The sequence below is a fragment of the Canis lupus genome, chromosome 37 (assembly GCF_003254725.2).
Source record: "Canis lupus dingo isolate Sandy chromosome 37, ASM325472v2, whole genome shotgun sequence".
Lineage (NCBI taxonomy): Eukaryota > Metazoa > Chordata > Mammalia > Carnivora > Canidae > Canis > Canis lupus.
The window spans coordinates 30,110,408-30,136,182 of NC_064279.1; the positions used below are offsets into that span (position 1 = coordinate 30,110,408).

The 25,775-nt window shown below is 51.4% G+C and overlaps 1 protein-coding gene and 1 long non-coding RNA gene across 3 annotated transcripts in view; one reads left to right on the forward strand and one right to left on the reverse strand.

Moving 5' to 3' along the window:
• The window catches only part of SERPINE2 (serpin family E member 2), a 57,264-nt gene that overhangs the window by 4,921 nt on the left and 26,568 nt on the right, over positions 1-25,775 (reverse strand). For both annotated transcript variants that reach the window (XM_025441730.3, XM_025441731.3), the window contains exons 2-6: positions 19,182-19,462; positions 15,701-15,928; positions 10,416-10,613; positions 3,111-3,309; positions 1,187-1,287 (exon numbers count right to left, since the gene is read on the reverse strand). In XM_025441730.3, coding sequence (XP_025297515.3) covers positions 1,187-1,287; positions 3,111-3,309; positions 10,416-10,613; positions 15,701-15,928; positions 19,182-19,440 — 985 coding nt within the window. In that variant the 5' untranslated portion in view covers positions 19,441-19,462. The remainder of the gene's footprint in view (positions 1-1,186; positions 1,288-3,110; positions 3,310-10,415; positions 10,614-15,700; positions 15,929-19,181; positions 19,463-25,775) is intronic.
• On the forward strand, positions 8,858-11,858 carry LOC125754478 (uncharacterized). The gene is made up of 2 exons (XR_007408810.1): positions 8,858-8,969; positions 9,670-11,858. It is a non-coding gene; the product is annotated as an uncharacterized LOC125754478 (long non-coding RNA).

The window sequence follows — 25,775 nt, forward strand, 5'->3', positions numbered from 1 at the left end:
ACAATGCTCTTCAACTTCCCTGAGCTGAGGAGTCCTGCTAACGTGATTCCGATTTAGTCTGTCTGGGTGACACTCAAAAATGCCCCCTTCAAACAAGCCCCCAGGGGATGCTCACGCTGCTGGCACGGGGATGAGTTTGGTCGTCCAAGGACCAAAGAGCGTCAGAACATCCCTGAAGCTGCACGTCCGCCAGGGAGGTCAGGTCTGGCCCTGGGATGGGTGCACAAGTGCTCACCTGCAGGCCTCCCAGGTTAGTGATGAACTTCTCGAGGGGAGGAACACAAAAGGAGCACAAATAACGTCTAAGCCATAACTTTTCTCTGGAAGGAGGCTGCCGTGCTCCAACCGAGAAGGACCAAGAACTGACGATTGAACATCACTCCAGGGAAAGGTACATATGTTGGCAAACGAAGCGATACGATGCTAGCTTCGTCTTAGATGCTTTGGCAAAGAACGGTTCTAATCAGACCCCTATGAATTTATATTATTTCGGGATAATGGGCATTAAACGCCAAAACACGTATCCGGACATACTGCTTGCCTGTTACGGTTTGATGGAAGCAAGTGTCTGAGAGTTTAAAAATCTTGATTTTTCAAACAGGGGAATAATTTGTGTCTGATAAAGTAACTTACATCTAAGTAAGAGCTAAATTTTTATGTAATAAAGACGATACACGAAGGTCTTCTCTATCTGTAGAGTCACTTGGGCCTCATGTGAAATGTGCGTGTGAAACGTGGGGATGAATGATTTCTGCTGATTTAAAGGACTGATGATGAACAGCATCATTTGGTGATAAATCAGATTAAATCTTGGAGAGTTTTAGGGCAACATACTCCTAATTTGGATCTTTTCTTTCTTTTTCTTAAATTTTAAAGATTTATTTATTTATTTATTTATTTATTTATTTATTTATTTATTTATTTTAGAAAGAGAGAGAGAGAGAGAGAATTTGCGCAGGGGGAGGAGGAATGGGAGAGAGAATCCTCAGACTCTGCACCGGCCTGGAGCCCAACATGGGGCTCGATCTCACAACCCTAAGTTCATGACCTGAGCCAAAAATCAAGAGTTGGATGCTTAATGGACTGAGCCACCCAGGCACCCCTGACCTTTGCTTTCTGAAAAAAAATCAGAGACCCAGCTTGTAACAGTCCTCAAGTTAAGGAATGAGTTTTAAATTGAACCTACTTGTTATTTTTGCAAAATTCGCTTTTGATGGATCAAACATCTCTGTGATGCCGAGAGCTTTCAGTGGCTCCTTCAGGTCTGTTTGTGCTACGGCTGTGAACCTGGCAGGAAAGGAGAAAATAAGGGGGGAAATCATTATACCATAAAAGATGTAAAATGATATAATCAGCGCAGGTGGGGGAATGTTGATAAACCAATTTCTTTTTCAAGTGCGCTCTGAATACCAATCTAAATGGTATCTTAAGCTGTAGTTCCAAGATTTAAGTAGAGAGCAACACATCTCTCAGACACTTAGCTGGCAAAATGAGCAGGAACCCAGCAATCCTGAACAAGGGTAGCCTGACCCTCAGGTGCAACCACCCTCCCTCCCCCCATTCCAGTTCTCAGGGAGATCTGCAGGAGCACTTTCCTTTACGCTGAGGGGGCAATACCTGGAATATTGAGTGGGATGTCTACAGATTTCCCCCATTTCCAACCAAATGGCTGTCATCGTGGCTGCCGTAAAAATGATCCTTGTTGGTATCAGGGATGGTCAAGAGAGGAGACACATTCCTGCTCATTCTCGTCGGGATTTTTAAAGCATTTTACTATCAAGATAGGAACAAACCTCAGGCATCGGTGACAATGCATTCTATTTGGGGGTCACGAGAGTTTCTTGGATTCCTGTGACCTGGCTTGACGGCCATACTGACGTAAATGCCAGCCGTTGAACTTATCGTCAGAGGATGTTTCACCAGGTTTTCTCCCATTTGGCGGAAGAGCATTAAGGGTAGGTGAGCAGATTTTCATCGCAGATGGGCTCTAATGATCATTTACCATTATAATTGTGCTTTACCTGTCATGTCCTCCTATCTGCACGCCTACCACCTTACTCATTTATATCATGTGCTGCCTACATGAAGGCTCATTTCCACAATAAAAGAAAATCTTGGGAGGATTACTAATCCTTGTTATATGTGCACTCCTCTGATTATACTCAGCGACTGGAGAATTGAAAGCTATTAGAACTGGAAGGTATCTTCCCCCCCCCCCCCCCCCGAGACGTGGCTGGTTGAAAGCTCTGGGCATTGGGTAGCATGATCACAGACAGGGGATGTTCACTGCCCATTTCACAGATCTGGGTAAAGTATTCAGAAATTTAGGAATTCAAGCAGAATCTGGGATTACTTGCCCTTTGGGTCTTTTTAAAAGATCTTATTTATTTATTCACGAGAAACACAGAGACAGAGAGGCAGAGACACAGGCAGAGGGAGAAGCAGGCTCCATGCAGGGAGCCCGATGTGGGACTCGATCCCAGGACCCCAGGGTCACGCCCTGGGCTGAAGGCAGACGCTCAGCCACTGAGCCCCCCAGGTGTCCCTGCCCCTTGGTTTCGAGTCATAACAGTTCCAATTCCACCAATATTGCACATTTAGGGTGTGATAAAGAACTGCCATAGTATGACGCTAGTGTAAGAACTCTGCCTAGATGGTTTCAAGTATTTCCTTACCATGTAGATTTTGGACCTTGGTCTTCAGGAACTCCCAGCTAAAACTTAAGAAGATGGACATGAATCTCCTTATCAAAACACTGGAAACACTCCTAACCTGTACTGTGTCGTTATATGTGTGTTTTTCACTCTTTTGAACAAAATTCGATATGTGAAAATCCCTCAAAATGGTACAAGGACCTTGAGGTCTTGGAGACTCAGAGGTCAGGCTGCCTGTGTCCCTCCTCTCCCATTATCCTTAACGCTGCACATGAGATGCATGGGGGGCGGGGAGGAAGCTCCTACAAAAGCAGAGCCTTGTATTCCCACTGCACAATTTCTGCAAAGTCAATCAGGCTTTGGGAGCTAGGATGTGCCATTCCTTAGCCTCACGTTGTCCGCTGCCGGGGGCTGAGCACTCCCGTGGTTTTCTCGTCAGGGGCGGGGAGCACTTACTTGGGCAAGATGACCTGCACCCTCTTGGGCACCATGGTGCTCATCCAGCTGTCTATGGTCTTGGTGCTGATGTGCGGGATGATGGCCGACAGCGGGGTGGAGCTCTCGGTGGGCAGCGCGATCAGCATGCTGATGCTCTCGCCGTGGTAGGGGAGCTCAATGAAGTTGTACCAGAGATCATTGGGGGTGCTTGTGGACCCTAGAGAGATCAGAGGCAGGTTCAGGGTGTCCCTGACGATTCTGGAAGTGGCCCGAGTGTCTGCTGGGCACGGGGGCAGCTTCAGGGGCAGAGGGCGACTCTCTTTTCCGAACAGTTTCCTTAGAAGGACAGAGATAAAGACGACGGACGTCCTTCCCTGGTGAAGCATCCTCTCCCTTCCACTGAGACCCGCCTTCGCAAAACGCCCTCGGGCGCCACTAAAATAACCTCCGCGGAGCAGATTCGCTAGAGACGAGGCACCGGGAGCGCAGGGGCCCGCAGACGCTGAGCCTGACCCCGGGGGCCAGGAAGGGGCGCCGCTGCCCCCGCCGGGGTGCGCTCAGCCCGCGCAGGGAGGCGGGCAGCCTTGGGGTTTAGGGCCCCATGAGGTGGCACAAGCCGTCCCGTCTCCGGGCCGGGAGGCCCCAGTTAGAGACGTCGACTTCCCAAGGCGCGCAGGGGCTGAGCCAGGAGGCCCTGGGCCGACTTGGGTGTCGGCGTGCACGGAGGCCCCCGCCCTCCACCGGCCCACTCCCACTCTCTTCGCCCAATCTGGTAACTGTCCCCGTGGCTTCTGGAGACCTCCTGCTATTGGCACTTGCTAATAGCAACCTGGGGACAATTTAGACCCAGCACTTCTCAAAACGTGGGTCATCCAGAGAAGACAGGGCGGCGTGACGCGTGGAGGCAGGCTCCCCGCAAGTCCCTAACCTGCGCCAGCGCCAAGGCTGAGCGCCCGCTGTCTCCCTTCCCAGCGACTGGACGGGACCGTCCTACCCCGCTCGGTATCCGCAGCCCCACGCCACGCAGGCCGGGCCGGGGGGAGCTGGGGCGCGCGCCCTGGTGCAGGGGGGGCGCCCGGGGAGTTGGCCCGCGACCCTCACAGCCCGCCCGACACCAGCCGGCCATCAGTGCGGAGCGGAGCGCCATCCGGGGACGCCGCTGGACGCCGCAGCCAGCGACCCGCGCTTGACCTCCCGCCCGCTGGAGGATGGAGGCGCGGGTGGAGGCGCGGGCCCTGGGTGGCGGCCCCGGGGGCATTGGGGGCATCGGGGGCATCGGGGCAGAGGCAGGGCAGGCGCCTGTAGGGCCCCCCTCGGCCGCCCCGCCCCAGACCTAGGGGACCGCGCTCAAGAGGAAAGGGCGAGCTTCTCTCACGGTTCCCCTGTGTCTTCTTGGGCGAAGGCGCCGGCCAGTCACCGTGGTGACCCGGGCACTTCAGTGAGCCGGCTCTGGGGGTGACCCCGAGGCTCCCCCGAGCTCCCGCCTTTGTCAGCAGCGAGCAAATATGATACAGAGTAGCCAGGCCGCTCGGGCCTGTGAGCCGCGGCTGACGTGGGAGGCCGTCCTTCGGGAAGGCCGTGGGCTGCGACTACCCGCGGCCACCCCACGCGGCCCGGCCCGGCCCCACCACTCAAGGCTGGTTCTGGCTGGGGGCTGCCTAAGAAGCAAGGACGGGACCCGGGAAGCTTCCGTCTACTTTGTGGGTCACGACGGTGTCGACGGAACCTGGGAAATCAGTGGGGGAGTCAGAGAAACACCCCTTGCGGCTGAGCCCTTCCGTCTCCCGGGGGCCCCCACTCGGGCAGCGCGGTTTGGGAAGCGGTGGCTTACGGATTGCTCCGGGCCACGGAATAAGGACGGGGCGGCAGCCGTTGGCCGCTTCTGGAAGAACTGGGGTCGTGGATAATGAGAACTAGGAGCCGGGTGTGTCTTCCACGGCGGGGGTGGGTGGGGGAGAGGGGGACAGCATCCGGCTCCAGCGGAGAGTCTGGCCTCCACCGGTGACACCATTAGCTGACCAGTAACACGAATAACCACTATTTTGCACCCAGTCACTCACATTCACTCAATGATGCGTTTTTCCGTGGCCCCATTTGTGCTTTTTCCTTTTTTAAAGATTTTATTTACTTGAGAGAGAGAGAGAGAGGGAGAGGGAGAGGGAGAGAAAATCTCACGGAGACTCTGCACCAAGCCCAGAGCCCAACGTGGGGCTCGATCCCACAACCGCAAGACCATGACCTGAGCCAAAACCAAGAGCCAGACGCTGACCTGACTGAGCCACCCAGGCGCCCTGCGGCTCCCACTTCTGATCACAGGGGCTGATGGCAAATGTGGGCCGGGACACCTGTGTGCACACTCTGTCTGTGCTTATCTGTGCCGGCTGCCTGGGAGCGAGGGACCAAACAACCGCCCTCCTCTCCGGACCTGATCACTAAAGGGCGAGATGTCTCAGCACCATCTCACAGAGGACCAGGGCCGGGGGTAAACACATGAGATCTGGAGTTCTAGGATCTGGGTTCAAATCCCGCCTCTTCTGACCCACCGGTTCCAGGTACTGGGCAAGTTGCTCGACTCCAAGGCTTGGTTTCCTTTATCTGCAAGATGGGCTACCGTGCGTGGCCTAGCGGACTGCCCTGGAAATTCAAGGGGACCGTACGTGCAGCACAGTGCTCAGCACAGGGGCTTGAACATAGTAAGAACGTCCCTCTAAGGATGGAAGGAGCTTCGTAAAATACTTGTCTCCTGGGGCGCTTGGTCACTCAGCTCGGGGCTCGGGCAGGTGAGACGCAGCCTCAGTCCAGTGAGAGGAAGCACGCCTGCTGCAGCGGGCCCGGCTCCCGGGCGGAAGGGCTCAAGCCGGGCAGGGGGACTCGGAGCCTTGGGTTGGGGCAGGGAGCCTGCCACGGACCCACGCCTTTCCCTCACCACGTCCCGCCAGGCTCTCCACGTGTCAGCACCTGGGAAGCCACCCGAGGGCTCTTCATTGATGCTGGAGCAGAGAAAGATGTGAAGGGAGCAGGTTCACTCACGCGAGAGAGGGGGACGCGGAGGAGAAGGGTTTCCTCTTAGACGAAGGGGGATCAACAAAACTTTAATGAGAACAGGCAAAGAACCAAGTGTTAAAAACATGGAGAAGATTTAGCATCTGCTGTAAGCGGTACTTGGGGGATGCCCCAGGTGTTCTGGAAGGCCCCCAGGGTACTCGGATCCTTCCTAAGTCCCGCGGGGGAGGAGGTAGCGAGACTCGCTGAATGTTAAGGACTCCTCTTGGCCGCGCGCACGGAGAGAGTATTTTAAACGTTGAATATCGGAAAAACCCTACAGGTGAGGATCCCTCCAGTTACCCTCTACTACACGTAGCTCTAGGGGTTTCCTGAGCTCTCGGGGAACTGTTTTCGGTTGTACCTTGGAAGGAACTGGAATGCGGGCCTGGAAACAAGCAGCAGATCTACCGCGCCGCGTCGTGACGGGTCCGCATTCCAGCTGTGGCACAGCGGGCTTGGGGACAGCTGATGGGGGGAAGGTGCGGGGGAATCAGCTGGGCGAGCAGAGGGGCCGCCGCTGGGGACACGGAACGTGGCGGGAGAACCAGATGCGTGAGGACGGGAATACATTTCGTCTGCGGAACTAAGACTTCAGAGACAGCCACGCAGGGAGGTGACGTGGGGAGGCAGGAGTAGCACCCGGGAGAGTGGAAGCCGGAAAAATGCCGGATATTCGTGTATTTATTTACGTAGGTACACATACACGCATATGTATATTTGGGATTCTCTGTGGTCTTTTTTCAAAGTAAAGTCTTTAATGTCTGAATTCATGACCATAAACATAAAAAAAAAAATTGTAACGGTTTTTGACTCAGCCACTCCTATCCAAGGGAGATACCTTTATAAATTCTGACTCAGTTTCTAAAGATTTACATACAAGAGTGCTCACGAAGTGCTCACGACATGAGAAAGGTAATGATACGTATAATAATATAATAATATTGGGACGCCTGGGCGGCGCAGCGGTTTAGCACCACCTTCGGCCCAGGGCATGATCCTGGAGACCCGGGATCGAGTCCATCAGACTCCCTGCATGGAGCCTGCTTCTCATAATAGCATATTATATATGTTCTTATATATTTTTGTTTCATTTATTATTTATATTTTAGATTTATATTATATATTATATATGATTACATATATTACATAATAATATGACAATATCCACAGGATACTTGACTACATTTGGACCATGGAATATTACAGAGATGAAGGGATCAAGTAAATCCATGTGAATCAACAGGAAGTTTTCCACGACGCGCTGTCTAATGCATAGAGCAGGTTAAGGAAGGGCGGTCACAGCATGACCCTGCGTGTGCACAAAGGCCCCAGAGCCGTATTTTGTGTGTCCACATGACAGGTCTCCGGGAAGAGACCTGCCGCTAAGTAAGGGTTCTTGCCCCGGGAAACGGGAGCACAGGACATTTACTTTCTGCCTCATTACAATGGCTTATTTGTAGATTTTGCAATGAGCACGGGATATACATCTGCAAAAAAGATTTCAGGGGCACCTGGGGGGGCTCAGTCGGTTCAGTGTCTGCCTTTGGCTCAGGTCAGGATCCCGGGGTCCTGGGATCGAGCCCTGAGTCGGCCCTCTCCCTCTCCCTCTGCCCCTGACTCCCTGCTCATGCTCTCGATCACGCTCTCTCACTCTCTCTCAAATAAATCTTTACAAAAATAATATAAAGATTTCAAGAGGGGATCCCTGGGTGGCTCAGCGGTTTGGCGCCTGCCTTTGGCCCAGGGCGCAATCCTGGAGTCCCGGGATCGAGTCCCGCATCGGGCTCCCAGCATGGAGCCTGCTTCTCCCTCTGCCTGTGTCTCTGCCTCTCTCTGTGTGTGTGTGTCTATCATGAATAAATAAATAAATCTTAAAAAAAAAAAAAAAGATTTCAAGGGCCTTTTTTTTTTTTTTTTTAAATTAGAAGAACATCTTTCCTCAAAGTGCTTCTACCTTATGGGCAGTTGGAAGGGCTCCCCCCTTGTTCCGCCTTCCACCCTCTCTTCCTACTGTTGCTCCGAGATCTCGGCGGCATCTTGGGGGGATGGTCAGGGGGCCGACACGTGGGATGGCAGCCGAGTTTCCGCAGGGACAGGGCACGTGGTGAGGCCCAGGATGTGGGGACGGGGGCTGCAGAGGCGGCACAGGGAGCCCCGTGGCCCATGGGGACGGGGAGGGCCGAGGGCTGAATTCAGGGCACGCCAGTCGGGCCACAGGAAGACACGGGACACCGAGCGGCTCACGGAAAAGGAGTGTCACGACGGGCGTGCTTCCAGAGCGGGAGAGCAGAGGCCCCCGAGGACGGACTGCAGCACCCTGGGCGACAGACGTCACCCGACGCGGGCTGGGAGCCGACAGCGAGCGCTCGTGGCGCACCTGCTGACCCAGCCAGCGGACACCTTCCTGCAGGGACCCGGAGGCCGCGTCCCACACCCGGTTCCCCCGCATCCCGGTCACCTGCCAGCTCACCCCAGGCCACGGGAGCCCCGATGCAGCCTCGGGGGGCTCGTGCCGGGAGCAGAGGGCGGAGGCCATGGGGTGCGGGGAGGACACCCAGCCTGCTGCCGCCCGTAGCAAGGTCCCTGAGCAAGAAGGCACAGCCGTGACCGTAAGGCACACGCGGGGAAGGGCGGTCCTGACGGAGAGCTACCCAGGGAGGCAGCTCCCTCCCCAGGAACGAGCCATGTCGTCAAGGAAACCTGTTCCTTTCCTGTGAAAACAAACAGTGAGGTCTCATAGGAAGGTCTACAGGATCCTTGCGTCTTTATCTTTAACTTCTGACATTCATTTTTCAGCAAGAGAAACATAAAATTGAGGCCCTTCACTTTTAGGTGTTTTGTGTGTGGATACTTTTTTGGTTTTTTGTTTGTTTTGTTTTGTTTTGTTTTGTTTTAAATTAGAACAGAGAATGTGTATGAAGATTGACCTGAAATAAAATGGTTTTGCTTCAGAGGAGCTGGTGGCCGTGCCAGCGTCCCAGCGAAGTCTTCCTGGCAATGCCAGCTGGGAGCGGGAGGCTCGGCCCACCTCTGGAAAGAGGGAAGGACTTTTGGGCAAAAAGAGCCTTTTATTATTCTCAGTTGCTGAGCACTGTCTTTCCGCAGGGCTTTCAAATACGTATTCTCTTCAAAACAAAACAAAACATTTGAGTGAATGACAAAATTTTACCTAGCAGCCTGGTGAATGGTAAGCAAGAAGGACAGTGGCTTTGTTTAGGGCACCCCTCACCCGAGCCATCCCTTAACTTAGAGAATTACGCGGCCGGCAAAACACGGCGCAGGGCTGGAAGCACAGACTGACCGTGCAGAGGTGATACTCGGGTCCCACGTGTTCAGGCACAGACTGGAGACACGACCGCTAACTTTCAGAGGGAAAAGATCAACTTAAGTTGGACAGCAAGTGTTCAATGAAACTAGGCTCGAAAAATAATCGTCAGACTCCGTTCGTCAGCGCCGTGGCGATGACAGCAGGGGTCGGTCATTGTTTCCTTGGTTGTAAAACTGACTCGTGCTTTGTTTTAAAAATTTGCAGATTCAAATTAGAGAAAAATAATCGTTTGAGATACCACCAGCGTTCACGTTTCACTGAACATCCTCCAGGACACGTCTCTACAGACAGATGAGTATGTAGCACGTGTTTTACGTGAACGAGATGAATCAGCACCTGCTGTCCTACAACTTGTTTTCTGGAATCAACCATATATTGTATCATCTTCCTACTGACTTGAATCTAAGTCTCTTTATCACATATGTTCCACTATACGTAAGTTTCTGGCTTTTGCTTACTTGCTGGGGTGAGATGATCTTCAGGGTTTAAGTCCCCTGGTGTGGGATTGCCGTAGAGGCTCCAGGAAGCCCCCCCCCCCATCCCGCAGCAACTTCTACCACCCATGTGCCCCCCCAACCCCCAGAGCCACGACTGGGCTTTGCCAACCTAGTATCTGTGAGACTGGCAAGTGGAAAATAAATCTAATTTTTACTTGTATTTTTTAATTTGGTAAAGTAAGGTAGCCAAAGGTGACTTGATGATACACTATGTGCCGAGTGCCTGCTTACATTTCGTATTTTGTGAACTGTCCTCTATCTTTAAATTTCCAACCTAAAAGCCTGTATGTCATGTATTAATACATTACCTTGGTAAGTGGTAAGAAACTTTACCATGAACTTAAAAAAAAAAAAAAAAAATCCTGCCCGCCTGTCCCCTGCCCTTTTTAAAATATAAAAGTCAGATTTGCTCTTGGACCAAGTGATCTGGGGCATCGCCAAGCGAACACTTACCGCAGCGGAACACAGAGAGCTGAGCTAGCATGGGCACTTGATAGGATTTCCCGTCGGCTGTCACAAACGTACGTTTCTTTGTGTTCTCAGGTTGGAACCGTGATTTCCACAAACCCTTAAAATACACGGCATTGACCAGGACCAGTCTTGTGAGGGCACCATCGATGAGATTTGGGGACAGCAGGTTGTCGATCATGCCTGGAAAGTCACAGAACAAGCAAGGAAAGCTCAGGATCGGCGGTCTGTTTGAGGGCAAAAGGCAGTGATGGAGCACGGACAGTCACAAATTAACGGAATTTTTAAAAAGCCTTTAAAAAGGAACTGTTTACAACACCCTTCTGGAACTTTCTCAGTCCTCCCCCCCACCTCACTAAAAAATGAAAGCTAAAAAATTGAAGCTAAAATCAGAGAATCTGAAAAGACCTTAGAGATCCTCTGTTTGGGGGTTAGCACAATTTTCATCAAGGAATTCTTTTATAACTGGGGCTCCCGGGTGGCGCAGTCAGTTGAGCGTCCCCCTTCAGCTCAGGTCATGATCCTGGGTCCTGGGATTGAGTCCCGCATGGGGCTCCCTGCTCAGTGTGGGGGTCTGCTTCTCCCTCTGCCTCTATCCCACCCCCTCCCAGGCTTGTGCTTGCTCTCTCAAATAATTTTTTTTTAAAAAAGCAATTCTTTTATGACTAATTCCCTATGAACCCCATGTCTTAGAAAATTTTACTCATCTAAAGAAGCTACATTTAATTAACGATGAATTTTCCTATCTTTGCTAATAACCGACACGTGCAACTGCCAAGGAGAATTTGCCATCAGAAAACAAGATATGCAGTTGTTGTTTCAACCCCTGGGTGGGTTTAATCCCAGTCAAAAATGAAGCCCTTCGGCCTGTGCAATTTTATCACAGATAGACACTTACTTCCTCTGAAGGTTTCAGAGGTGTTGGGCATTCGTCTGGAACCCCTGGGACCACAAGGCCCCACAGCTACCTAAGAGGGGGCTGGAATTCAAAATTAGTGTCTACGTTTATGGGTCAGGTGCTGAGCTAGGTGGTGACATTATAGAGATAAAAAGAAACGGAGTCTGTCCTTGAAGGCCTCCTGATGTTGAAGGAAAATTCGCTCCACAAAATGTCAAGGACGCTCCGTCTTGATTGTGTCAGGAGGGAAGGAGCTAACAACTGTTCTAGTTTCAGAACGTTCTTTGGGGCCACGGCGATCTTCCTCAAATGCTGTCTGTGCTTGAGGGTTTCGGTTTTCCGTAAGGCTCCTTTTGCTCGGTCTTTGAAGATTCAGCTGTGTGTGTGTGTGTTTATGAAGGATTACTAACACCCAAAGCAATTTAAAATTAGTTTACTAATTAATTTAAAATTAGTTTAAAACTAAAAATCAGTTTCCTGTAGCTTTTGGCCTCAGCATTAAAAAAAAAAAAAAAAAAAAGACAACAAAACACCATGTAGAGTCATAATTCAAATGCAGATTGTAATTCTTTAAATGGTTAGAGTAAACTCAATAGTTTCTGGAAGAAGCAAGATTATCCAATTCAGCTGGGAGAGCCCTAAAGTCCTCTTAGATGATGTTCAAGATGATTCGGATGTCCGATAAACAAATGTTTGCATAAGTCATGGCAGGGGGCGCACCCAGAGGTGGGGGCCCTCTGTAAAAGGGGCCTCTGTAAAAGCTTCATCACCACTCCTTACTTGCACAAGGGGGCATCGATCCCACCACAGTCAGCATCTGAAGGAAAATACCCCAAGCTATAAGAGGCCACCCTTCCATGCAAGGGCAGCCTCTGTCCTGCGGGAGGGAAGTTAGAACTCGGTGCTCCCGCTGTAGCAAACTCCTTAGGGTTGGCTCCCCACACTGAAGGTTGTGTCCTGCCTTTGCTGGGAACATCACCCAGTCCAACCCCTATGGGCCTGTAAGGCATAGCTCCGCTCTCTACCTATAAAAGACGTCCTCCCAAACTCCCGGGACTTTCCATGAAGCTCAACACTCAGCACCATCATTTGCCCGCGGTATTTTGTTCTAGCCAAATCTGACGTGTCTCTCTCCCCTCAGCTGGACCACGAACCGCACAAGGGCCAAGACCCTGCTGTTCGCTTTTTAAAAATCAAGCCTATCTCTACGTTCAGCACACAGTTGGTGCTCAATAAGTGTCTAAAGAAATCTCTCCAGCCCTTTCTTTGTGGTGCTAACTAAAGCCTCTGACTGACATGGGTAGGACTAAGGTACAATTACGAGGCATGAAGAAATAACAAGAAATGATGAAAAGGTAAGGAATGCATGGTTGAGAAGCAAGGAGGCACGTGGAGGACCCGCCGTCAAGAACATGCATGCAAGTAAACATGCATCTACCCAGCCATTCAGCCACCCACTCATCCACCCACCCAGTCGCCCACGCATCCACTCACCCATCCACTACCCACCATCCATCTTGGATACCTACCTATCATGTGCCAGTGACCATCTTCTAGGTGAGAAAACGAACACATAAAAAATGAAGCCTCCCCTCAGAAAGCCATGGAGTCCAGAGAGGTGGAGACCGGCACGAGGACTCAGGAAACCGTATGTAATAGTGATAAATACCTCAAAGCAGAAGTTCTCAAAGATGTGAGGGCCATTAAGAGGGGGATCTGATCTGGTTCATGGGTCAGGGATGGGTTCTCTGAAGCATCACTGTGAACTCACAGGTAGTAAAAACAGCTTGTGCCTGTTGAATATTCGGTAAGTGCTAGGCACTTGGCTGAATGCTTTATGCACATCATTTACCTTCCCATAAAAAGCTTAATTTTAAAAAAAAATATTGTATTTATTTATCCATGAGAGACACAGAGAGAGGCAGAGACACAGGCAGAGGGAGAAGCAGGCTCCATGCAGGGAGCCCGATGCTGGGACTTGATCCCAGGACCCTGGGATCACGACCTGAGCCGAAGGCAGACACTCAACAGCTGAGCCCCCGGGGGGCCCCCAAATCTTAATGTCATTCAAACCATCTTAGTAGGTATCACCATCGTATCTGCATTTCTACAGAGGAGGACTCTGGGGCACAGGGAGGTTAAGAACTTGCCCCACTTACACAGCTGGGAAGGAATGGTCATCTCCCCAGGACGGGCCGGACCATCTTCCAGATGCAGACTGCTGGATCACCAGGTTCCTCTTGGGCCCTACCAGGTGGGGAAGGGCTTCTCACCCCCGGGGGTGATGTGAAAACAGGTAAGAGGGTTTAGTTGAGTGGCAGGTGGCCAGAGATGCCACTTGTCTCACCACGTTCCAAACAGTCCCACGTAGTAAGGACCCGTCCTGCGGGCTGCAGACGCTTCCAACGCCCCACTGGATATTCGCACCAGCAAGAAGCTGGCTCATCATCCTCTGCGCCCAGAACCTCAGCCTTTTTTTTCCATGGAAACACCAAGTTATGTGTTCGGGGGCATGTTCTTAACGTACATGGAATCTTCTACGCATGCGACTGCCATGCAAACTGAGTGGAGACTCTTCTTAACTTTGTTCCTAGATTTACCAAGTATTTTGCACCGTTTTAGAGAAAACTGCTTCAGAAGGACAGGAAGGCAGCTTGTGGTTTTCACGTCACTGGCAGGACATGCCTCTGTCAGCCTGTTGTCGTAGCTGTCAATTCACAATTATTCTAGGAATATGACTGTTTTGTCACGTACTCAGGTGCAGCTATACCCAAGGGTTTACCCACTGAACTATGTACATAAATTAGCTTTGTTTTTCCTTGTATTACACTTCAGCATTTCATTAATTAATTTTTTAAAATGCTGTGTATTTGTGGGGTGCCTGGGGGGGGGGCTCAGTCGATTAAGCGTCTGCCTTTAGGTCATGATCTAAAGGCCTGGGATCGAGCCCTGGGTTGGGGTCCCCAACTCGGCGGGGAGTCTGCTTGTGTCTTTGCCCCTCCTCCAGTTCATGCTCTCTCTCTCTCTCAATCTCAAATAAATAACCTTTAAACATTAAAAAATAAAAAAAAAAGAATGAAAATGTTGTGTACTTGCACGTAAGGTTACGTGAGCTGTGAGTTTCATTCCAGAATGGTAGAGTGAATAGTAAAAATCTTTGTTTATAAGGAGGGAGTGGGTCTGCAGGGCTGAGAAGCACTGCCCGGGCTTAGCCACCCTCCCCTCCCCAGGTCCGGTGAGCAACTGAGTCACGTGGTTTGAACAGTGTCAAGTGATGCTCCGGTGTGACCTGCTATCCCCAGCCGGCGGGTCAGGACGGCTGGCGGGGGCACTGACCGCCACAGCCATGCAGCCCTCCAGCTCTGAGTCCGGCGGCCCGCGGTCCTTAGGCCTCTAGGCCCGGGAGGAGCCACGCCGCCCCTCACATCTGCAGGTCTCCTGATCCTTCTGTGGTTTGGGGAAGGGAGCCTGGGCTACAGCGTCCAGGACCCCGTGGAGCAGGAACGCCGTGGATTCCCCAAAACCACTCTGGCTCTCCTCCGCCCTCCGGAGCACTCCTGGCCCGGCGCCTCCCTGGTCTGTCATATGCTCTCGGACACTTGCGCATGCAAGTCTGACGGTGGAGGCAGATTGGGGGCGCACTCGTTTTAATGCAGAATGCTAGGCCCCTCGCTCACAGGTTCTGATACAGGAGGTCGGGGGCCGGTGACCGGCACCGGAAACAAATGCCCTGGGTAATTCTGATGCAGGCGCCCCCGGAACCGGGCTTTGAGAAACGACCCGAAAAGCCGGTTTCCTTGCATTCTATCCTTGGGTCCCAGTTGAGTCTCTGGGTCCCTTCCTGTGGCCTTGACTCTACCTCCCATGAGAAAAGGTCCCCCAGTCTCTAGCTGCAGCCTTAACGTCCCTCTAATGTTCTGGACCCATCGCTACTGCGGCACATTTCCAGCGCAGCCCCCCGGTTTACAAACCCCCGCTCGGCAGTCCCTCCGCCTGATGAGAGGAGAACTGCGTGCAAGCGCCGTAAGGAAGGGGCAGCGGAAGGCCGATTGCACGCCAGTCGTGGGCACAGAGGAGGCCCCCCCGAGGTGACAGCAAGACGGATGCAAAGCAAGGAGAGGGCTCAATCCCGCGTGGCGCAGGCAGGGAGGGACAGGCACCGATGCCCAGCGGCTGCACCTTCAGGACGGCCAGGGGCTGCGGGGACAGCCTCGGCAGAGACGAGCCGGGGGGTGGGGGGCGGGGGCTGTGTTCCGCTCCGCTGCCCATGCCACGGGGACAGAAGGGAGACTGAGTCACGGATCCTGCCGAGGGGGAAGGCAGAGCGGCCAGTGGGTCCGCGCGGACCGCTCCGGGGAACAGGGCCACTCACCCCTGGTTTCGTTCCTGACCCACACGTTGATGGAGTCGCAGGCAGAGGCCGGATCCTCGAAGCTCACGTTCTGGACTTCACACTGGAACACGTCTTTGTTCCTGGTAACAAAAGGCACTTCCATCTTAAAGCCGTTCTTCACGAACACCGCGTTGGCCACGGTCACAATGTCTTTATTCTTCTTGGAGCCGATGGCCTTGTTGATCTTCTTTAACACTTTACCGACTCCTACAGGAGAAATGGAAAAATGCAGCAATTCAGAAAAGCCCCCCTCCTTTTTTTTTTGGAATCATCTTTCCTCAGTATGGCAAATAGTAACAGTACAAACAAGATAGGCCTGAGTAGCGAGAGACCAAGCCTTCTGCTTCCTCAGTGGCCTGGTGTCAAGACAAAGGTGGGGGTGGTAATAGTAAGTGAAATTATTATTGTTTTTTTTTTTTTTTTAAGATTTTATTTATTTATTTATTAGAGACACAGAGAGGGGAAGAGATACAGGCAGAGAGAGAAGCAGGCTCCCTGCAAGGAGCCCGATGCAGGACTCGATCCTGGGTCTCCAGGATCACACCCTGAGCCCAAGGCAGATGCTCAACCGCTGAGCCCCCCAGGCGTCCCCCAAATCAAGTCAAATTATTAATAGTTCTTGAAAATCAGTGGCGCTTCTGGCACCCTAACTGCATATTCGTGGCACCTCAGCACCTTCCCCACATAGGCCTCATCCTCTGGGAGATCTCCAGGGAGACTGGCCAGCTCTTCCTTACGTAGCCATGGGGAATCAATCCAAGGAATCTTCCTAATTCGTTCTCTTTTTCTCTCTTAACAATCTTTAGCGCTCTTTTCTTGCCAAAGATTTAACAATGTGATTTCTTTTTTTCTATTTTGGAAAAAAAAATGGATGGATAAAATAGACATTTAAAAGACCATAAAACATTGCCACGTGCCACCATCCAGGGACAGTGTGATTTTTACCTAATATCAAGCTCGAAAAGCACGGGGATTAATTTTATGGCAATGTAAGCTTTATTTTATGGGAGCCATTCATACATGCTCTGTTTGCTTTCAGAATATGGAAAAGAGGAAAATAAATTACAAGAACGAAACATGTTTCTACAGGGAGCTCCAGTGACAGACTCTTGGGGTCCTTTGAAAAGGACACTGTCCTAACAGCCTGCAGTGTCGCCGCGACAGTCTCCAGAGAGCTGACCTGTCCCCCACTGTCTGCAGACCCACTGAATAGGGCCAGGGTGAAGGCTGGGGCTGGAGGAGGGGCCCTCTTACTGCCCTACCTATGGTGATGTTCCAGGAGCAGGCCCAGGGGGGCAAGTGCAGGATGGAGGACAAAAGCCAGCACCTGAGGCTTCCGGCCACACGGCTGGTCCCCCACCAGGAAAGAGGGTGCAGACCCTCCTCACTGGTCCAGCACTGCCGGGCCTCTGTCCTCGTGAGCACATCCCTACCCTGAGCACGTCCCTGACCTGAGCATGCGTCTGACCTGAGTGCTCGGTCTCTGTCCTTGTGAGCACGTCTCTACCCTGAGCGCTCTGCCTCCATCCTTGTGAGCACGTCCCTGACCTGAGCACTTGGCCTCTGTCCTCGTGAGCGCGTCCCTAACCAGAGCTCTGAGGCCTAGGCAGAGCTAGGGCAGCTCTGCAGGGGTCTGTCCCCTGACTGGAGCCCCTTCTAGAACATCCCTGCTGGTGCTGCAGGAGAAAGAAGGTGGGGGAGCCAGCAGGAGCATCAGGGTCAGACCCGCAGGAGGGCAGCTTAAAGAGAGTGTGGCTCAGGACCAGGGCCACAGCAGTGGCCGCTCGGGCCACACCCACCAGCAGGGTTGGGGGGGGGTCGGCGCCCCGGGACAGGCGGGAGGCTCCGGCAGCGATTCGTCTGGAAGCCGCAGCTCCCCGGGGTGTTTGCGGGTGTTGGTGCCTGGACAGGGTGGCGCGCTCCCAGGGCTGCGCAGGGGCCGACCGCGGACGTGCAAACCTGCAGGCCGCGTTACCGGCAGGGTGCTCCGGGTCCCGGGTGGGGGCAGCCCGGGGGCCGCACTTGATGCAGCCGGCGAGGGCACAGCACCAGGCCCGGGCGACCTGGACCCCTGCCTGGCCGCCCCCTCGCGGCCGGGGTCATCCTGCAGTTAGGACCCAGGACTTTGTGAGGCCAACAGGTGCGCAAGGGCACGGGGAGGGCGCCTCCCTGGTTCGCCACCACGGCGGCCAACATTGGACATAGTGACTTGCTCCCAGCGCAGGTGCGGCGGTGGCACCGAGGACAGTGAGGGCCGCTCTGCTCCCTCACACGGTGCCTGCGCACAAGGTCGGCTGGGCCTGGGGGCGGCGGGGGGGGGGGGGCGGTCTGACCGCAGCCTGAGGCACCTGTGCCTGCAGACAGACAACCTGTGGGCCGTGCCGATGGGGTGCCTGTGCGCACTCGGGTGCTGAAGCGGCTGCCTTGGGCTCAGGTCATGATCCTGGGGTCCTCAGGTCGAGCCCCGGGTCGGGATCCCCACTCAGTGGGGAGTCTGCTGCTCCCTCTCCTCCTGCTCCTGCTGTCTCTCCCTCTCTCTCTCAAAGCAATAACTAACATCTTTTTTTTTTTAAGTTTACAAAAAAAAAGTTTCCATAGATAATTTGAAATGATTCAAATCTTTTCCATTGGGCCTTACTTCAAAAAAATACTTTTTTAAGCTTTTTGTTCTGATATAGTGATAGATTCACAAGAAGTTGCAAAACAATATCCAGGGTGGTTCCATGTGCCTTTCACTCGGTTTCCCCCCAGTGGTAATACCTTGTAGGACTGCAGCTCAGTGTCACAGCCTGGAGATTGCCCCTGGGTCAGGTTGCAGAGCTCATGCACACTGCCTGGGTTTACAGGTATGTGTGTGTGTGTGTGTGCGCGTGCATGTGAGTTTTCTTTTCTTTTTTATTTTTTAAGATCTTATTTATTTATTCCTGAGACACACAGAGAGAGGCAGAGACACAGGCAGAGGGAGAAGCAGGCTCCCTGCAGGGAGCCCGATGCAGGACTCGATCCCTGGACCCCAGGGTCACGCCCTGAGCTGAAGACCGATGCTCCACCGCTGAGCCCCTCAGAGCCCTCTGATTTTTCTCACCCACATAGATTCATGAGGTCACCAGCACAGTCAGGACACGGGACGGTGCCATCCCAACAAGGCTCCCCATGCTGTCCTCCCTGGCCACACCCAGCCACCTGCCCAGCTCACCCGGCTCACGGGCTCTCAAAGGACATTCACAACCATGACGCACCAGGTACGTGGGGCAGGTGGGAAGCTTTCTCTTTAGAGATGAGTAACCAGGGGAGGGTGGGGAGATCAAGTGACTGAAGTCCCGTGGCGATGGGACACAAGCTTCCAGAAGCGTCACAGGGTCCCGGGGAGGAGACCCCAGCTGCCAGGTTGGTACCCCCGAACCCCACCAGGTGCAGGCCCCCTCGCCGCCCCACCAGCCGGAGCTCAGAGGGCACGCACCGTTCACGCCGTATCTCATCACCGTGGTGAGCTGCTTCTTGGTCCTGCCGTCGGCTCCCAGCTGGAGCATCCCCAGGACGGATGCAATCCCGTGGGGGGACACCACCACGTTGTCATGAGGCCGGGATCGGACAATCTGGTTGAAAACCTGGATTCCTGTGTTGGAGCCTAGCTCCTCCAGGGACAGCGGGTTGAACTGGGAGCACACGGAGGGCAAGGTCACTGCGGCCACGAGGAAGAAGGAGAAATGCCAATTCATGGTTCCTTTCGGCAAGGACAACCTGGAAAATTAAAAAAAATATACATGTGGATTCTTAGATGAACACCTTTGGAGGGACCTACTTTATAGTCAAGTAGGTATGAGTCATTGTACCCCGTATAATTGAGCGCCACGTTAATTTATTTAAGATGAACAGTGTGGATTAAATCCATTTTCGCCATTTTTTTCAGGGAGCTGGGCGGAGGGAGAGGACGGGAGCCTCCGACTGGTAGGCTCCCAACTATGTGCCAGGCACCATTCAATCTTTCAACTGCCCTTCATGTAACTGAAGCGGTTATTGCCCGAGCGCTGGTGGGTGCGGGGCCCTCGTGGACGTGCTGGGCATAGCACTAGAGATGGCTGCACAAGCCCCCTGCCTCCCTGGACCTTACATTCCCCCAAATAAGCCAGCAGGCAATACAGTAACTTCAGAGAGGGGTCAGGGCCCTGTGCCTGTGAGTGGGGCTGAGGCAGGGACACCGCGGGGCGGGAGGGGGGTCAGGTCAGGGAAGACACCTCTGCCTGGAGAACACGTGCGACGCGTCCTGAATGAGAGCGAAGCCCTGCTCCCTGCACCCCGCACCCCGCACGGTACATGGCCCCCGAGATGGGAGTTGGGGGAGGACGCGAGAGGAAGAAGGCCCAGAGACCCCCATATGTATGGCTCCTGGGTTTCCTTCTAGGGGTCCCAAGAAACGACAGGAGGGCTTTAAAGAAAAAAAAAGAAAAAAAGAAAGCGAATCCATCGGGTCGCTAGGATTACCTTATAACCACAGGTTCTCAATTATTATTTTTTTGACCATACACACACATGTTACTTTCTTAATTAAGGGACTGTTGATTAAAATAAATGATACCCCCACATCTACAATAGGGCAGAACGATCGGCAAATTTGTCCATTGAGAGAATGGCACCGTTTGCACGGATATTGTTGATCACAGTGATTTGTCTGAAGTCCGCGTTCTTTCCGGATTCCCCCTTACTGAGCTTCCTTTGGCTGTGACAAGGAAGAGGTGGGAAAGTCACATGCACTTACGGAAAAGCAAATATTTTCATTAAGTAAGAACTTGAAAGAGGCAGGTGGGAAAACAAAAGCCGAGTTGGGCATGTGGCTAATTTGGCTCCTCCCCTGCGGACGCAAACCTCTGCTAAGCACTAGTTTCCAGAGGGGCCGATCTGTCCTCCTGTCATGTGCCCTGAACATGTGGGAGATTGGGAATGTCTGCAAAGAATGAGAAAGAGGGGAGCCTTTTAGGAAACAGGGGAGCTGGAGTGCAGGGAAAGGAGGCCTATGCGCTCTAGAGAAATTAGGCAAAATCGGGTGTTTGGGGTTTCCCTTGCCTCTTGCCTCCCCTTCGATGCATCCCGCTCCGCTTCCCGCTCCGGGTCATGATAGATGTTTAGCAAATACAGGTGGGATTAGACCTGATGCCTAATACTCTGTTTTTGCCGATTATTTTTTTTCCTGCATCAAAATAATGTTTGTTGAGTGTGACTTTAAAAAAGTGATTGTGGGGATGCCAGGGTGGCTCAGCGGTTGAGTGTCTGCCTTTGGCCTGGGGCATGATCCTGGGGTACCGGGATCAAGTCCCACATTGAGCTCTCTGCATGGAGCCTGCTTCTCCCTCTGCCTGTGTCTCTGCCTCTCTCTCTCTCTCTCTCTCTGTCTCTCATGAATAAATAAATAAAATCTTAAAAAAAAAAAGTGATTGTGTTTGGTTCTGAGCCTTGTGGTGAGCTCCAGACACTTTCCAAAGGGAGTGAGATTCGCTGGGCTGGAGAGAGGACGGTCATCAAAGTGCCCCACCTGCACCCCCGCTCCCCACCCCTCAGGCCACAAGGTGAGCACTAATGCCCATCATTCAAGGGGATGTTGCAATCGTCTCCTATATTGTGAAACAATTGCATTTTTAAGAATTTAGAACACACAGAGCTTCTCCAAGGCTTAACTGTAAAATAATTGCGTTACGACAGCCTGTCTAAATTCAAAACATGTAAGTGACCTACATACACTCCTACTTTACTTGGGGCTTTCCTATGGCCAGCGTGGCCTGTTTTGGCTTTGGCACCCTGGACTGGCTCTCAGACCATGGCAATCCCCTGAGTTTCGTTCAGCCTGTTGGACGCTGGAGAGCTTCCAAAAGCTGACTAAGGAGGCCTTACTCATTTCATCTAAAAATTAAGACACTGTGTCCGCCCGTCCTCCCTCCGTCCCTTCTCTCTAGAAATAAATCTCTTTGAGACTTAATATACCACCAAGCATTTTACAAGTATAAAACCAGCTGTATGATCTTTTCTACCAACGGTTGAATCTGGTCACTTGCACCAACTTCATCGGCCTGAATCGTTGACTCCCGCGTGAGAGCCTGTTCTGACACCACCTCCAGGACACCTGATCTCTACTCTCCAAGCCTCCCAAAGAGATCCTCCTGGATTACTAACGGTTTGAAGAAATATTTGAACCTGCACATTCATACAGGACATCAAATGGGTTCTGTCTCTGATAGCTTAAAGATGATTCAACCCAATGCTATACAGATTCACGTAGACGACTGTAAAACAGGTAGAAAGGATCAGTAAGAGAAAAATCTCTCCGCTCCGATGTTTCGGAGTCAGCAGAGACAGCCCTCCCAAATAAATAACCATCTTATTTAGCAGGGTTTTGCTTGGTTATGGCTTTTTTTTTGCTAAAAGAACAGTTTCATTATGAAGTAGGCGGAAGGCTGCCACGGGTGTTTTTCTTGGTTTCGTGCATTTGGGACATTTCTGAGAGGTGCCTATGCGCAGTTTCATAACAGCATGTTGGGACGGTGTCGGAGCTGTGCAGGGATTGGAACCGGAGCTATTTTTGATTGATGTTCTGGGCATAACTTCTTCTTGGCCTCAGGTTCCGAGGCGAAACGCTCCCTCGTTCAAGCTCACCTGGCTTATGTACACGTCTGCGGCTGAGCTTTCACTCCTCTCCAGAGTTCAGGAGCCAGGAGAGCGGGTGCTGATCCATAAATTACTCTGGCTTATAAAATTCCTAACTGATACATATTCATGTCCAAGTAGACAGTCTTTTACATGAAATAACTGCTGGAGTTAATCAGGCTCGAAAATGCTTACTCTCGACAACAAGCAGATTCTCATTAGGGGAAGAACATAGTAACCTCCTGTTTATTTTTAGGAGAAATTACACTTGAAACTTTCACATAAGAGAGAAGGAATAAAGCTATTGCCCAAATGTATTGCACCGCCTGTACGGAAGATCGTAAATCTGTTTAAATGGTTCCATTTCTTGAATAATCTTTTCATAACAGTAAACACACACACGTACACACACACAAACCAAGAAGAGTCTGGGTTAGGCCATCACTGGAGGGAGACTGTAAACCTATAAATAAAGCCATCACCACAGGCCTACCTTCCAAATGTGGGATTCTCTTTCCCCACATACTTCTGGGGTCTCGTACTCCAAAACCGCTCCTTCCCCGTGTGAGGATGTCTGGAAAGTAAGTGTGTACTGCTCTGAGCTTCAAATGAGATTCAGTGGGGTGAAAAAAAAGAACGAGCTGGGGGTTTTACCAAGGCCAGATGGGGAGTGCAGCCTTACACTTAGCAACACCTCCCTTCCCGGCTTTGGACGTTAGAGAAACACGCCACCCACAGGTGCCATCCCTTCAACCATCACGTCCACACAGGTCGTGCTCGGATCCGTGGCTCACGGTCTCAAACCCTCTGCTGAACTTCGGTGTCGTACTTCCCCGTTTGCTGCCTATGTTCCCCCGACTGTTCAGAACACTGCATCGGCCTGAAAAATCCTCCGAGGGCGGCTTATGGAAGAGGCCAGCAGTTTGTGAAATCTGCCGACTTTCCTCCTAAAGGGTCTAGGCCCTGGTCTTCCCTGTGCTTATGTCCTCGCTTCTCTCCCTTACCCCCCTGGTGACAGCAGTGCTCCCCTAACTTCACGCACGGCCTGTGGGGGGCTCCCCCATGTTGTCCCAGCTGGGTCTTCTTACCCCCTTCTCTGAATTTCCACAGCATTTCCTCTCTTTACATTTCATTTAGCTTTTCCAGTCTGTTTCTGGAAGCTCATGGAGAGCAGGGCCGTGGGACTTTAGAACCTGAGTGGGCCCTGGGGTCTTATTTAGGGCCGGGTCACTGGGAGTCACCGAATCAGAGGCTGACTCACGGGGCTCACCCGGCTGCTTAAGGGCTTGGTTTGGAATAAAAGGCAGCCTAAAGGTATTTTAAGCAACTCCAAGTTAGAAGATGTCACATGCAATCTAGATTTAGAGTTATTCTCAGGACAAACGACCCTGGTAGCACTGGGTCCTCGTTCCTAGGGCACACAGCTTGCCGGGCAACCACCACGGGGGGGCTGGGCGCCCCCCCCCCGCCCCCACTGCCTCGTGGCTCCACTTACATCACCCCCCAGGCTGTGAAAGCGCTTGTGGGTCACAAAAGATGAAGCTTATTTTCATGAAAAGATGCTTTCATGAAAAGATGAAGCTTAATAGTGCTTTTTAAAATTTTCTATGAAATACATTTTACATACAATACATGAGCAAAAGATAAATAAAATCATATCTGTCAGCTCAAATGATAAATAACAGGATACCTCTGTCAGTTCTATTTAGCATAACAAATAAGATGTACGTAAACAGTTTTGGGGAAACACTGGAAGACTCTTCTGGCTCTAACTCTGAGCCAGATGATTCACATCTGTTTTAGGAGGACCCAGGAGTGTCTAATAAACGGCGAGTATTCCATCCCGTCTCATTCTTTGAAATACGTGTCAAGTGATATATTTCGTAAAAATGTGTGTGTCAAAATCTTAATGTCACGGAAGATTTCCAATGTATGAAAAATAACAAATCCCCAGGACCTAACATGCTTTATAAGGTAGTGATCAACTCCTGGCTTATTTTATTTCTTTTAAAATCAGCAACTGTCTTGCAGCAAACTGGAGACATCATATAATTCAAAATATCTTCAGCATATACTCAAGAATATATGCGTATGTGTGAATACACACACACACACAGTATCATTATCCCACTCAAGAATTACTAACTCTTTACTATGTTAATATCTAGCCAGGGTTCAAAAATTTTTAATAGTTTACTTGAATCAGGATCTTAAAAAATAAAAAAGCTCCACATACATATTGCAACTGGCTGATAAGTCTCTTGCCTTTTAAAAGTCTTGCTTTCTTTGTGACTTCTTCCTCCGAGTTTTGTTGTTGTTGTTGTTGTTGTTGTTGTTGTTGTTGGAGAAACCAGGTTGCCTTGTAGAGTGTCCCACGGTCTGGATTTTGCTAACTGCTGCTCAACAGACTCCTCTGTCTTCTGTACTTGCCGCGAGCTCGTGGTCAGACCTAGAGCAGGGGTCTGCAAACTCCCGGGTCAGATCTGGCCACACTTTGGTCTTGGCTACGATTGCACTGAGCCCCTAGAGCAAGCTGCTGCAACAGAGGCTGCGTGGCCAGCAAAGCCAGACACATCTACTCACTACCTGGCTCTTTCCGGAAGGTTTGCCTCTACTGCTCTAGAGCCCGATCAGATTTAGATTTCTCTCTCTCTCTCTCTTTTTTTTTAAGGAATGTCTCATAGAGGTGTTGTAGCAGGTGCTGGAAGTGGGAGAAAGTGGCCATATGTGTCTCTTTTTTGTGATGTGAGAGGCTGTTCGTGATCACTGCCTAAGCGCATTGTTTTATTAGGGTTGCCAAAGGATGCTATTGTCCTTCTAACTTTATTAGCTGGAACACTTCCATAAAAAGACATTTTCCATAACCAACTAATTCCGTTATCCTGAAGTTCAGCTTGTACAGCAAAAGGCAGGATGAATGCTTGATTCGGTTCCTAAGATTGTTCTTAAAATGATGAGTTGGTTACCCCGCATCTCAGAGCTGACCAGAGAGGTTTCGTGTGTTTGTTCATTTAGTATAACTATGAACTTATGTTTTTCAACACTTTTTAATGGTATCGATCTGCAGAAATTTCATTATTTTTTTCTGATGCTCAAAACGAGCCTCTTCAGGTTGAGCTCTCATATGACCTCATAGTCTCAACAGCTTCCTTGTCTTCTGCTTTGATAAGATATTCCAGGCTCATTCTGCACCCTTCTGGCCCGAGCTAGAATCAGCCACTTCCCTAAGGAGCTCTGGTTCTTCTTCGTGGGAGACCTTATTTAGAGACAACCAGAGTATCCTCACCCAGTAAACTCCGAATTTACTGTGGGAGTCCTGAGCAATGTGGAAAATCAAAAATCCAAAGTCCACCGACCACACTGACATCCAAATGTTAAAGTTCAAACTGTGGAAGAGAGACTGCTTACCTGGACACAGAGC